The sequence below is a fragment of the Sciurus carolinensis genome, chromosome 11 (assembly GCF_902686445.1).
Source record: "Sciurus carolinensis chromosome 11, mSciCar1.2, whole genome shotgun sequence".
Taxonomy (NCBI): domain Eukaryota; kingdom Metazoa; phylum Chordata; class Mammalia; order Rodentia; family Sciuridae; genus Sciurus; species Sciurus carolinensis.
Window position 1 is genome coordinate 76,724,278 of NC_062223.1, and position 15,525 is coordinate 76,739,802.

At 38.1% G+C, this 15,525-nt stretch overlaps 1 protein-coding gene across 3 annotated transcripts in view; it reads right to left on the reverse strand.

The window, feature by feature from the left end:
• Window positions 1–15,525, reverse strand: part of C2cd3 (C2 domain containing 3 centriole elongation regulator) — a 161,772-nt gene that overhangs the window by 95,024 nt on the left and 51,223 nt on the right. For all 3 annotated transcript variants that reach the window (XM_047517678.1, XM_047517677.1, XM_047517679.1), the window contains exon 8: window positions 7,756–7,903. In XM_047517678.1, the coding sequence (XP_047373634.1) occupies window positions 7,756–7,903 (148 nt within the window). The remainder of the gene's footprint in view (window positions 1–7,755; window positions 7,904–15,525) is intronic.

Consider the following 15,525-nt stretch of genomic DNA (forward strand, 5'->3'; position numbering starts at 1 on the left):
CCCAGTAAAGGGAGGTCTCGTAACTCCAGGATGGGGTCACAAGTGTCTAGAAATCAAATGATAGGAATCATATAAGATGTACTTAAGGCTAATGGAACTGCCGTAAAACGATCTACTGTAACAGCATATGTAACTACACTGGCCAAGGTTAGTCCTTGGTTTTTGGAAGAGAGAGTCCTAAATATTCCACAATGGGAACATGATAAAGAAGATCTTATTAAAGCAGAAAAGCAATCCCCGTTATCTAGAGGTACTTTTCCCATGTGGCAGCTCATTAAGGAATGTCTAACATCTAAAAAAGGTAAAATAATAACTTTAGTAAAAAAAAGGAAATATGTGTTTGGAAGAGATAAGAAACAACTAAATGTAACTTCTCATAAAGAGGAAGAAGAGGAGGAGGGGCTTACTGGGGAGGAATTAGAAAGAGCATTAAGGACACGGTCGGTCGCCCCCATCAGTTATATTGGGAAGGAATACCAATCCCTTCCTGGAGGCAGCCGCTCCCCCTCAAGCAGCCTGCCTCCTATATCTCCCAAAGTACCCTTGGGAGGAGTTATCTCATGCTATAAATCAGATGGGTTTTTTACCGTGGGGAAAAGAAACCCCCCTTAAGGAAACCTCAGCAGTCCCACAATTCTTCCCCGTACTAGAGAACCAAAATAGACAAAGATTCCACCAACCTCTGGATTTCAAAACAGTAAAAAATTTTAAGGAGGCAGTGGCTACATACGGTCCACAGGCCCCATTTACAATTAGTATGTTGGAATCAGTAGCGGGGCTGAATCTAGTGCCGGAAGATTGGAAAAGGCTATGTAAAGCTGTGCTATCAGGGGGGCAGTACCTAGTGTGGAAAACTGCATGGCAGGAAGCCTCATTAGAAACGGCATGATGTAACGCTGCCCAAAGAAATGTAGAAATGCTAACAGGAGAAGGAAACTATGAAGGTATTCAACAGCAGATTATTTACAATCCTGGGGTGTATGCACAAATTGCTGCTGCTGCCACTAAAGCCTGGAAGTTAATTCAAGGGTCAGGAGATTTACAGGGGCAGTTGTCTAAGGTGATTCAGGGGAGTAACGAACCATTTGCAGATTTTGTTGTAGACTAATCCAAACGGCTGCTAGAGTATTTGGGGATTCAGAACAAGCTATGCCCTTAATAAAACAATTAGCTTATGAGCAAGCAAATAGATGGTGTAAAGAAGCTATAAGACCATGGAAAAATAAAGATTTAAGTACATATATAAAGGTCTGCAGGGATATCAATGATGCAGTCATTACAGGACAAGTAATAGCTGCTGCTCTTCATGGGCCAAATCAGGGGCAATCAAGAGCTAAAGGAATAATATGCTTTAAGTGTGGGCAAGAAGGGCACTTCAGAAGAGACTGCCCTGAAGGACCCACAGGGTTAAAGCCCAGGGGAACACCTAAGACTAGAGAACAGCAAGGGACAAATCAATCTGCCCCAGGTCTATGTCCCTGGTGCCAGAAAGGAAGGCACTAGGTGAGATTTTGTACATCAAGATTTGACATAGAGAGAAATCCTCTTCCTACCCAGTCAAAAAACGGCCAGGGGGGCCCAACCCGGGGCCCTCAAATATACGGGGCCTTTCAGAATCCCATAGTCCAGATCCCCACTCACAATCCTTTCCGACTATCTCCTCGTTGTCCCGAGGAACATCAGGGAGCGGGAAATTGGACCTCTGTGCTCTGCCAGACTCGTTCTAACCCCAGAGATGGGAGTACAAGTGGTCCCCACAGGCATACATGGACCACTCCCTGAGGGCACAGTAGGATTATTGTTGGGGCGGAGTTCCACAACTCTGTCAGGATTACAAGTATTTCCAGGAGTCATTGATTCTGATTATACTGGGGAAATAAAGATTATGTTATCCTCCCCTCAAGGGGTATCTGTTGTTTCTCCAGGAGACAAAATAGCCCAAATATTGATATTGCCTGGCCATCATGGGACTTTTCCCAGTTCACAAAGGACTAGAGGAGACAACGGGTTTGGATCAGCAGGATCGGGTGTCTTTTGGGCACAATCAACAAAAAATAGACTCATGCTTAAATTGAAAGTTAATGGTACTCCCATAGAGGGTCTAATAGACACAGGTGCTGACATCTCTATTATAAGACAGAAGGACTGGAACTAATCATGGCCTGTTACAGCATCCAGTACTACCTTACGGGGACTTGGATTTGCTCAAACCCCATTACAAAGTTCAGCTGTGTTATCTTGGGAGGACCCTGATGGGAAAAGGGGGACATTCCAACCTTATGTATTAGCTCACCAGCCTGTCACTCTTTGAGGAAGAGACATTTTAACACAGATGGATGTTGTCACTTCTTCCTCAGTTGAACAAAATATTTCCTGTCTAAACCCAACCGTTTTACCAGTCATGGTGGGAGAAGGATATATCCCTGGAAAAGGACTAGGCAAGAGTCTACAAGGTATGACCTGCCCCATTCAAGCCAAAGGACAAACAGGGACTAAGGGGCTGGGTTTTCTGGAGGGGCCACTGAACCATTAAAGATAACATGGAAATCCAATAATCCTATCTGGGTCCCCCAGTGGCCCCTTTCTAAAGAAAAAATAGAGGTGGCCCAGGAAATAGTTAATCAACAATTAAAGAAAAATCATATCATTCCTTCCACTTCCCCTTGGAATACACCCATTTTTGTCATAAAAAAAAAGTCTGGGAAATGGCGACTCTTGCAAGATCTGAGAGCCATAAATTTCAGTATGCAGATTATGGGCCCGGTGTAACTGGGTCTCCCCTCGTTAACTGCTGTTCCAAAACATTGTCATATCATTCTCTATAGACATAAAAGATTGTTTCTTTTCCGTTCCTGTGCATCCCGAGGATGGCCCTCGATTTGCCTTTTCCATTCCCTCTTTAAATAATAAAGGGCCTAATACTAGATACTAATGGGTGGTCCTTCCCCAGAGAATGGCAAATAGTCCCACTATGTGTCAAATATATGTTGGTCAGGCTATATCACAGATTAGACAAAATTGTAAAGGACTACATTGTCTCCATTATATGGATGATATTCTTTTGGCTCATAAGGAACAGGAGACCTTATTAGGGGTATTTGATGATATTATCAAAACCCTAGAAAAATGGGGATTACATGTGGCCCCAGAAAAGGTGCAAACCTGCAGCCCTATTACCTTTCTAAGACATCAAATATTAGATACCTGTGTTAGGCCACAAAAAATTCAATTAGCCACAGAAAAGCTTAAGACTCTAAATGATTTCCAAAAATTATTAGGTGATATAAATAGGATAAGGTCAAATTCGGGAATCACCACTGGTCAACTTAAGCTTCTGTTTGATATTCTCCAAGGAGATTCAGACCCTACATCCCCCAGAAATTTAACTCCTGAAGGTAGAAAAGCCTTGAGGTTAGTAGAACAAGCTTTAAAAAATGCTCATAGTGATAGAGTTGATCTATCTTTGCCTTTTAATCTCATAGTATTAGATTCTAAATATACTCCTACAGGTCTACTGTGACAAACTGACTCCTAATATAGATCCATTTGCCAGTGTCCCCCAAATATGTTTCCCCGTATCCTGTGATGGTAGCAAATCTAGTTACATTAGGACTTAAGACAGCCCTTCGAGTTTTTGGAGTTCATCCTCAGACAGTTATTGTCCCATACACGGCAAAACAGATTGAAATACTAGTTAACAATAAAAAGATTGGGCAATTTATTGTTCCACCATGGCCACATTTGATAATCACTTGCCAAGTTCACCTATTGTCAGCTTCTTCAAAAGACATCCTGTTATTTTCCCTCAGGTTGTTAAGTCTCAACCTATCCCAGCAGCAAATACAATCTTTACAGATGGCTCCTCCTCCGGCACAGCTACAGTAGTTTCTGATAAAGTACAGACTATTATTACTTCTCATAAGTCTGCTCAAAAAACTGAACTGGAAGCATTTATAACTGCCATACAAACATTTCCTGAGAAACCTTTAAATATTTATACTGACAGTCTCTATATTGTCCAGCTTGTGCCCCAACTTGAGACAGCTGGACCCATTAGTCCTCAATCTACCTTACAACAATGCTTTTATCAAGTACAAACTCTTCTGTGGGCTTGCAAAGAACCTTTATATAGAGGCCATATCAGAGCACATTCAGGCTTACCTGGGCCTTTAGCTCAAGGAAATTCTACTGCAGACTCAGCTACTCGAGATCCTCATGTATTTAACATTGTACAAAAATCAATTAATTTCAATGCTACTATTCTCAAAATAAAATATAACATTACAAAAGAGCAAGCTAGAAATATAGTAAAACAGTGTCCTGCCTGTGTGCCTCATTTATCTGTTCCTCATTTTGGAGTCAATCCTAGAGGACTCCTTCCAAATCATCTATGGCAGATGGATGTCACCCATATCCCTGAATTTGGTACTTTAAGATTTGTACTTATAACTGTAGATACCTACTCAGGATATATATTTGCTACCACTCATACAGGGAAAAAGACAAAAGATGTAATCAGTCATTGCTTTCAAGCCTTTGCGACTATGGGAAGGCCAAAATTATTTAAAACAAATAATGGGGCCTGCATATACTTCTTCTTCATTTCAACAGTTTTGCTCAAAGTTTAATATCTATCATTCTACAGGATTGCCCTACAACCCACAAGGACAAGCTATCGTGGAAAGGGCTAATCAAACATTTGAAAGTCTGCTTAACTAAACAAAAAGGGGGAATAGGGGCATTAGCCCCTCCCAAGAACAGACTTAACCTTGTTTTATTCACCCTCAACTTTTTAACTTTGGATGCTATGGGCTGTACTGCGGCTGATAGACATTTTAGTGAAAAGTCTGGTGGCCATCCACAAGCAATGTGGAAAGACATCTTGACTGGGTCCTGGCAAGGACCTGACCCAATATTAATTTGGGGGAGAGGATCTGTTTGTGTTTTCCCTCAGGACCAACAACAACCTATCTGTGTCCCGGAGTGCTTGGTAAGAACTATCCATAAGAAAGAAAATGGCACCGAAACACAAAATGATGGTGATGGTGGTAAGCCTGCTGTTGTTAGCTCTTCTTAAAACGTTTGGGGATATATCACTCATGGCACACAAATTTTCCCTCAATTATTTCCTAGTACAGAACTTCTAGGTATTCCTTACCTACCAGCTGGTTCCACTGTGAAGCCACTTATTACTAGTCTAAACTTCAAGTTAAGAGGTAGTCTTTGCTTCCTCTGGTTAGCCACCTCAGAAACTGCCATAATACAGGGAGGCAATCTCTCTCTCATTCATTAAAGGTACAGTCTAAAGCAAACCTATATATAGGGAAGTAATACACCTGTTTATAGTTATACAGGGTGCGAGGCCAATTACTCTTTATCAGGTTTTCCCCCCTACCCCCGTATGTGTCACGTCTCCGTTTGTGTTCATTCTGTCTAAGAGTTCTAAGTTTGATATTAACATTACTAATAACTATGATAAGGATACTGAGGTCCTTAACTGTGTTATGTGTTAAGAGTGTTATGTGTTATGTGTTAAGAGTGTTATATGTCTAGTTGTTGGGATGCCTCACTATTTCCTCTGGCTGTGATTGCCAGGATTCCAAAATTCATTCCAGTCCCAGTGACCTTAATTCATAGTGAGTGGAATTTCCTACCCGTGAAAGCAAAAAGAGATTTTGGTGTCTCAGCCATTATAGCCATCGCTGTTGCTGCGGCGGCTGCTGCGGCTGCTGCCACTGCTGTTGGACTTGCCCTAGGAACTGCTATTCCTACTGCTCATGCGCTCAACAATCTGTCACAAGCCACTGCTGAAGCACTGACAGCCCAGGAAAACATCAATGTGCATCTCGCTACGGGAATCCTGATTCTAAACCAAAGAGTGGACTTACTACAAGAATAAGTGGACATGTTGACTGTTACCACACAGACAGACTGTCTAGTGCATGCCCAAGCACTATGCGTTACCCCGATACCCTATTCTAATATTACTGCTGCTGCCAATCTGTCCAAATGACTTGGTAGTATGCTTAATGGGACATGGACTAAAGAGTTTACTAATTTGACCCTATTGAAAAATTCTATATTTGTGGAAAATAGTACTCAGGTCAAGGTCCTGGGTATGCCAGAAGCCATTAGTTTCTTACAGTCAGCGTTACAATTTGGTAAACAATGGATGGGAAGTTTTGCGATGATGGGGTTGTTGTTCTTTCTGTTATTATTGCTGCTCAGATATCTTTTGTCTCTAAGGAGTCATCAAAGACGGCAAGCCTTAGTGGTATGGCAAGCCCTTATGGCCATGGACCAAGGCTCTGATCTGCAGATTTGGCTCTCCCAACAGGACTGGTAGTCAATGACGGGTAAGCACAGGGTGGACTTTATACCAACCTAAGACAGGGATCAAAGCATGCCAACAGCTCTTTGACTCCCAATGACGGGTAAGGATAAAGTCTGACTCTGGCACCTAAGACAGGCACAGTCGCTGTCCTTTTCTTTTTATAACAAAAAGGGGGAGCCTGTTGAGGGCCGTCTTGGACAAGATGGCGCCTGGCAGTGAGCCAAAGGGCACTGGATACCAAAATAAGGAAGTACCCAAAAAGGTTGCTTGCCTACTAGTTCCTTGGAGACTTATGACGTGTTAACGTCAGGCTCTAGGATTGGTTATCTATATCATGCCGCGCGTGGACATCTCGTGATTCATATAGTGCTATGCTGACATTCCTCTGCATGCTCTCCTGTGTGAAAGAAAGCTTTGCTATAATTGGCTGATAAGCTAGGAGCATGGGGGAGGAGAGAGGGAGAGGGTAGAAGAAGGGAGAGAGTGGCAGAACAAAGGAGGCAGAAAAACAGAGAGGACGCAATAAATCTGGTCAACTAAAGATTGGTGGTGTCTCCTTTCTCCGCGCCAGTTCCGTTGGACGGAACAAGTCTCTCTGCTTTTCTGTTTGGTGATGTGTACTTTTCTTCTCAAATATGCTCCCTTCACTGCCATCTACTATGAGATGATGTAGCCGAGAGGGGCGCTCACCAGAACCTGAACTGTGCTGGGTGTACTTTCAGCCTTGAAAACTGTAAATTAAATAAACCCCTTTCTTTATAAATTTAGCCTGATTCAGATATTTTGTTGTGGTAACAAAAATGAATTACTATAAAGACTATGACAATAATCTTCACTCATATTATTACTTGTGGGACAGGACAAGACTTACTACATATAGACTCTGGAAGATGCTACACTGATGAATCGAACACACGATATTCTAGATGTAAGAAAGAACTGTGAAAAAATAAACCTGCCTAAAAAGAGAGTGACCTGTCTTAAGGGCAAATAGAGGTATTTGTCACCTATGAGTACAGGTGTTTCTATTTTGAATAGATATCAGTCAAGGGTGGATCTGAGAGTATACCTATGTTTAGTTCTTCCTTAGAAGAATATATTATTAAGACCACAGGCTTTGGCTTCAGGCAATTTTGAATCTAAATTTTTTCCTAGGCTTTGGCTTCAGGCAATTTTGAAACTAAATTTTGGCTCTAACACTTGCTGTGTGTCCTTGGACAAAATACTCAATCTTACTAGGTCTGTCTCCTGATCTATAAAATGAAGATACTATTTTCCTCTTCATGTTGTCATTATGATTAAATAAGGTAATGTATGACTTAAAAGGTAAGGTTTCCTGTCTGGCACATGTATCGTGTCTGCAGCTACCAATAATATATATGTTTTATCCTATTTCTAAAGCTTTAGGTTCAATGACTTACAGGCGCTGTATAAAATAAGTTCTCCAGGAGACTCTGGTCATACTGAGGGTCGTTCAGCTCACTGCTGCAATACACGTCACTCCCAGGGGAAGGGGAATCTGGAGGAGAGCCTAACCCATTCCAGAAATGACCTTGGGATAATTCCGCACTGTAGAGAAAAGAAAAACAAAGCAGGACTTTAAGACAAGTTTCAGCTGCACTTTTCCTTCTTTAGTAAGACTTGAAAGTTCTAAAAATGGAAGAAGATAAGTATTAAATGAAAGACTCACATTAAACAGAAGACAATCGGATAAATATTTTCCAATTACATCCCCCCTTCCCCTGGGATGACAACTAGTATGTAAAATCCACTAATGACACTGATTGTGATCTCACTCAGCATTTCTTGGCCATCTATTATGTGTTAGGTCTTGGATGATATAGGGATGGGTAAGCTAACACAATGTGTACTCTTGAGGATTTTATGTTCTAGCAATGAGGAAAAAGGGTAACTGTAGTTCAGTAAGTTAAATGTTGTATGTTGTTTTTGTGAAAAATGGCTAGTTCATAAATATGCCTTCTTGAATTAAGTAATTATGTGTCTTTAGGATTAATTATGGCATGAGTAGTTTTATGTGGGATATAAAAACAAGTGAAATTCTCTTCTTAAAAGAAGTTTGTAGACTAATAGGAAGATAAGCATGTAAATAACTATAAACTCAAAAATTTTAAATTCACGCTGTTTTGGTAATGTTTTAGAGAGTTTTTACTTTCTACCTTTTCTTTCAGGTCCTTGTATAAATTTCATAGTTTCCCTCAAAATGTAAGTTCCTTAAAGGCAAAGTATATGTGTATTTTGCTTTCTCTTATAGTAACTAGCACTTAATGAACTTAATGAACATCTGTTGTTAATAATAAAAACGATAATATTTATTAAATGCTATTTGCCTGGCACTGAGTTATGCATTTTTTAACATAGTATTTTTAAATTAAAAAAATTTTTTTTTAGTTGATGGACCTTTATTTTGTTCATTTATTTATATGCAGTGCTGAGAATTGAACCCAGTTCCTCAAACATGCTAGGCAAGAGCTCTACCACTGAGCCACAACCCCAGCCAAGCTATACATTTTGCTATTTCTTTCTATTTTGCTTCCCTTTCAAGCTAGTCACTATACTTTTTAATTTCTCAAGAAAAATAGTACATAATCATTACCTTTAAATGAGATAATACTTCTACATTACTTTGAATGAGTAGCTGCAGTAAATTCTCCCTTTCTTACCTCTCCCTAATCTATGGCAGGGTTTTTCAACCTTACTACTGACATACTAGGTCATAATTGTCGTGAGGCTATCCTGTGCATTTTGGGTCCCTGGCCTCTACTCACCAGATACCAGAAGCATCCCTCCAGTTGTGACAACCCCAAATGCCTCCAGACAATCCCAAATGTCACGTGAGGTTAGGGGTGGGGACAATCATTCCCCAGTTGTGAATCATTAATCAATTGCAAACTGTCTCTCAAAAAGAATAACTTCCTAACTGCCAAAATCCAACTAAGAGTTTCCCATTCTACAGGGCTTTTCTGAAGTTTCTGAGCACTGACGTTTTGAGAAATTCTACTTCTTGGTACTCCACATAACTTTCTTATTTGTCACTTGTATTCTCTCTCCATTTCAGTTACTTATGTTCTATCCGTACTTTGCATACCCCTTAAGTTACAAGAACTCCACTGTTTAAAGTATATAGTCCTCCACATTTTACTTCTTTTTTTTTTTTTTTTTTTTTGTGGTACTGGGGATCGAACTCAGGACTTTATGCTTGCAAGGCAAGCACTCTACCAGCTGAGCTATCTCCCCAGCCCTTATTTCTTTTTTAAAAGTAAGATTTCTTTGAATTTATTCACATATTAAAAGGTTGGAATTTGCCTATATTCCTTGGCCATAAGACAAACCCACTTTTAGCACTGTCTCTTCTTTTTCTTCCTCCCTTGCTTTTTCTTGGTGGTGCTGGATTGAACCCAGGGCCTGGAGCATGCTAGACAAGTGCTCTGACACTGAACTATATCCAGAGTCCTTCTTTTTTTTCTTAAACATAATTTTAAATCAAATATATATACTTGCTTTGAAAGTCAAGGAAGACAACAGGCTTATAATTAAAAACATATACTTCTGGTATTTACTTCCATATTTCTAAGTTATTCATGTGCACTGCTATTTTCAGGGTTAACATAGCAGAGTCAAGTGTAGGAATATTAACTATATTTCCTTTCTTAAACATAACCTTCTCTCTTATACCACTTCTAGTTTTCCTTGATATTAATAAATGTCTTAATTTTCGTTTGCAGAGTTTTCTACCTATTACTATTCTATTACTGAATTCCCCAAGAAAACTGAAAATGTCCTCTCAACTTGGTCAATATGTTACTCATGTCTCAGAAACGTCCCTACTGAAGCCCTGTCCTGTTCCTTATGGATTGCTTGCTCTGCAAATATGACACTCTTTTTATCTCTCTTTGGTGTTGTATTCCCTACTTCTTGGACTCCATGTCTTCCTGTTTCTTCTTAAGTCCTCTCTTCAGAAGAAGATATCCTTCTCCTGAGGCTTCCTGAAGAATACCGATAGGTAAACTTTTGAGATTCTCAATATATGAAGGTATTTTTTTCTCTACCATCACGTTTGATTGATAGTTTGATTAGGAATGGAAGTTTATATAGCAAATAATTTTTACTTCATAATTATGAAGACATTTCTCTACTATCTTCCATGGAACTGTAGGTAGTCCTGATGTCATTCCAGTTCCAACATATAGGTGATTTTTCTTTAACATTCTCTCTTTTTTTTGGGGGGCGGGGATTAACTCAGGGGCACTTGATCATTGAGCCACATCCCCAGTCCTATTTCGTAATTTATTTAGAGACAGGATCTCATGGAGTTGCTTAGTGCCTAGCATTTTTGAGGCTGGCTTTGAACTCACAATCCTTCTGCCTCAGTCACCCAAGCTGCTGAGATTACAGGCATACGTCACTGTGCCCAGCAATACTGTCTTTTTATACTTGGTATTTCAAAATTCATGATTATATATATTGATGTGTCCTTTTTTATTCATTGTGCTGGATTCTAGGTTGTTTTTTCTCCTAAACAACTTTACTAAGATATGATTCATTTACCATACAATTCGCCCACAAAGCAATTTAATAGTTAATATATTCACAAATATGGGCAATTTTAGAATATTTTCATCACCTCAAAATGACATTCCATAACCTTTGCTTTCATTACCCTATCCACTATCACACTTAACCCTAAGGAACCACTGATATTACCCTGTCTCTATAGAATCACCTACTTTGGACATTTCAAGTAAATGGAGTCATAAAATATATAATCACTGGGGACCGATTTCTTTCAATTAGTATGTTTTTAAGGTTCATCCGTGCTGTCACATGTATCAACACTTAATTGATACTCCACTAATGAACATTCCATGTTTTAAAAGTCCATTCACAGGTGATAGACATCTGGCTTGTCTTCATTTTTTTGAATCTTAAGAATAATGCTGCTAGATCATTCATATACATGTTTTTGTTGGGATGTATGCTTTCATTTTCCTTGGGTATATGCCTGAGGGTTGATCGTATAGCAAGTCTATGTGTTACAGTTGAAGGAACTGAAAAACTATTTTCCAAAATATCATTTGGAAAATACATTTTACATTTGTTCCATTTTACATTATCACAAGCAGTATGCTAGGATTCCAGATTCTCTACATTCTCATCAATACTTATTATCCAGACTTTTTTAATCTAGTGAGTATGAAGTGGTATTTCATTGTTTTGATTTGCATTTCTCTGATAACTAATGGTGTTGAACATCTTTTCATGTATATATTTACCACTCAAATATCTTGTTTGGAGAAATGTTCAATCGGATCCATTGTCCATATTTTAATTGAATTATTGTATCTTGAGTTACATGAATTCTTATCAATTCTGAGTTATATAAATCCCTTATCAGATATAAGAGCTGCAATTTTCCCCCATTCACTTGTCTTTCCACTTAAATAGTATCAATGGAAGCACGGAAATTTTTAATTTTGAGGAATTCCAATTCTTTTTTTTTTTTTTTTATTGTGTTGTTTGTGCTTCTGTGCCATATCTAAGATTCTTATCCTAAATCCAAGGTCATTAAGATTTACCTCTATAGGTTTTATAATGTTAGCACTTCCATTTAGTTGTTTGATTCATTTTGAATTAATTTTTGTAGATGGTGGGGTAAAGATCCAACTTCACCTTATCTAGGCATCCCAGCACCATTCGTTTCAAAGACAATTCTATCACTGAATGATCTTTTTTTTTAATATCTTTTAGTTATAGTTGTTGATGATCCTTTATTTTATTTATTTACTTATATATGGTGCTGAGGATTGAACCCAGTGCCTCACACATGCTAGGCAAGCACTCTGCCACTGAGTTATAGCCCCAACCCTACACAGAATGATCTTGACAGCCTTGTTGCATACCAGCTGACCAAAGACACATGGGTATTCTAGGCTATCAATTCTACTTCATTGATTTATTTGTCTATCCTTACACCAGTACTACATTGACTTGGTTGCTACTGCTTAGATAAGTTTTAAAACTGAGAAGTGTGAGTCCCATTTCAAGAATGTTTTGCCTATTCTGGGTCCCTTACAATATCACATGAATTTTAAAAGCAGTATGTCAATTTTGACAGAGTTGTCAGTTGGAATTCTGACAGGGATTGTGCTGAATCATGAATGTGCAATGTTTTTCTATTTATTTAGACCTTTTAAAATGTATTTCAACAGTGTTTTATAGTTTTAAGAGTTTATGTTTAATACATCTTTTATTATATTTATTCCTAAGTATTTTATTCTTTTGATGTTATTATAAATAAAATTGTTTTCTAAATTTATCTTCAGATTGTTCATTGCAAACATGTAAAATACAATAGATCTCTGCATATTGATCTTGAATCCTACAACCTTGCTGAATTTAGTTCTAATTTTTATTAGAATCTTTTTTATTAGATTCATTTTTATTGAATTCCTTATAATTTTCTATGTACTAGATCATTTCATCTGTACAGAGATATTTTTCTTCATCCTTTCAAATTTGGGTTCCTTTTATTTATTTTTCCTAATTGAAACAGCTAGAATCTATCGCACAATGTTGAGTAGAACAGTTGAGAGCAAATATCCTTGTTTTTGCCTAATCTTAGAAAGACTGCATCCAGTCTTTTAACATTAAGCATTATGTTAGCTTTGTGTTTTCTTGTAGTTACCCTTTATTAGGTTGAGAATTTTCTCTTCTTATCCAAGTTTACTGAGCATTTTGTCATGAAAAAGCATTAGATTTTGACAAATGTTTCTCTCCATCTTTTGAGATGATCCTGTGGCTTTTATTTTTCATTCTATTGATACTGTGTATCACATAAATTGGTTTTCAGAAATTAAACTGACCTCACATTCTAAGTAAATTCCACAGGGTCATGGTGTAAAATGACTTTTTAGTTGCTTGGCTTGGTTTGAGAGTATTTTGTGGAGAATTGTTGTCTCCATATATATACTTATCTATAGTTTTCTTGTGATACCTCTGTGTATATTTGGTAACAGAGTAATGCTGGCTTCATAAAAAAGTAGGAGAAGCTCCTAATTTTTAGAAGAGTTTGTGAAATATTGGTATTAACTCTTCTTCAAATTATTGGGGGCTGGGGTTGTGGCTTAGTGGTAGAGCATTGGCCTACCATGTGTGAGGCACTGGGTTCAATTCTCAGCACCACATAAATAAATGAATGAAAATAAAGATCTAAACAATTTTTTAAAAAAATAAATTATTGGTAAACAGCAATAAAAACTGTTTTGAGCTAGGCATGGTGGCACCTGTAATCCCAGCAGCTCGGGAGGCTGAGGCAGGAGAATTGTAAGTTCAAAGCCAACCTTAGCAAAAGCAAGGCACTAAGCAACTCAGTAAGAGGCTATCTCTAAATAAAATACAAAATAGAGCTGGGGATGTGGTTCAGTTTTCAAGTGCCCCTGAGTTCAATCTCCTGCAACCTCTTGCCCCACAAAAAAAAGGTATGTCCTGAAATGCTAACTGAAAGTCCTATTTCTAGCTTGAGAGTCAGAGGGAACTTGTTGATTGGTGGGCTTCATTAAATAGCTGGGTAGAGTCAGATTATTTTTCTGGGTACACTCCAGTGGTTGGTATCTCAATTTCTTTCCTCTTGAGCTGGAGTCTCCAAGCCTAATTTCATTTCCAATCTGGGAGGTAGTGTAGCTGTGTGCTAGGAATCAAGGAGGAAAGGAGGGAATGGAGAAATGTCGATCATTTTCATATGCAGTCTTTAAACTTAATCTCCTTTCCCTCAGTTTGGTGGTCACCCTCACCCTCAACTACACTTGACAATCCTGAATCCAGAGATCTAATAGTACTACCTCTACAGAGAATAAACTCTAGTCTTCCACTGGGCAGGGAAATATCAGTCTCTTGGTTCTGTCCTTCTGTGAGGGACAGTATAATAATATCCAACATTTATTGAGAGGTTACTCTGTGCCAGCAGCAGTATAACAAGTTTATAGGATTTAATTCATTGAATTTGCACACAAAGTATTACTGTAGTAGATTATGTTATGATATGATATCTATTTTACAGGTGAGGAAACTACAGTAGAATGTGGGTATAACTTTGGATGTTTTTAACACTAGTGAGTGATAAAACTCAGATAAAATACAGGCAGTCTGGCTCAAGGTACAGTTTTCTCTATTTTGGTAGGTTAGTTATCATTGTATTGTGTACATACACAAATTTGTAACAACAAATTCTACTGTCCAAAATTTTATTGACATCTTTCATTTGTTGCCATTTCCCCTTTTGGTTCTTGTGATTTTATGCCTTTCCTATTTCTTGATCATCATTTTACTGATGTTTTAAAAGGAGTGGGCACCGATTAATAAGTGGTCAAATGAACTGAACAGATACTTCTCAAAAGAAGAAATACAAATGGCCAACCAATACATAAAAAAAAGTTTGCTGTCATTAGAGTTTAGGAAAATGCAAATCAACTACATTGAGATTTCCTCTCACACCAGTCAGAATGGTAATCATCAAAAATACAAAAAATAGTAAAAGCTGGAGAGGAGGTGAAGAAACACTTTTACACTGTTGGTGAGATTGTAAATCAGTATAACCACTATGGAAATTATTATGATGGTTCCTTAAAAGATTAGGCATGGAACTACTATATGATCCAGTTATATCCATGGTATTTGTCCTACAGAATTAAAGACATTATTCTATAATGGTACATACATACCCATGTTTATAGCAATGCAATTCTCAATAGTATAACCATGGAATCAGCCTATGTGTCCATCAATGGATGAGTGAGTAAAGAAAATGTGGTATATATATACAATGGAGTTTTAATCAGCCATAAAGAAAAATGAAATTATGTCATTTGCAGGAAAATGGATGGCTTTAGAGACCATTACATTAAGTGAAATAAGCCAAACTCAGAAGGTCAAGGGTCATACATTTTCTCTCATATGTGGAAGTCAGAGAGGAAAAAGGAAAAGAAGGTGAGGGGAAAGATCTCATGAAAATCAAAGGGAGATCAGTAGAGGAAAGAGACCAGGGGATGGGAGGTAGGGAGAGAGGAAGGAAGTGCTGGGGAATGATATTGGCCAAATTATATCATGTGCATAGTAACAACAAATTTCATCATGTATATAACTATAATGCATGATAAAAATGTAGAAAAAGAAAAAAT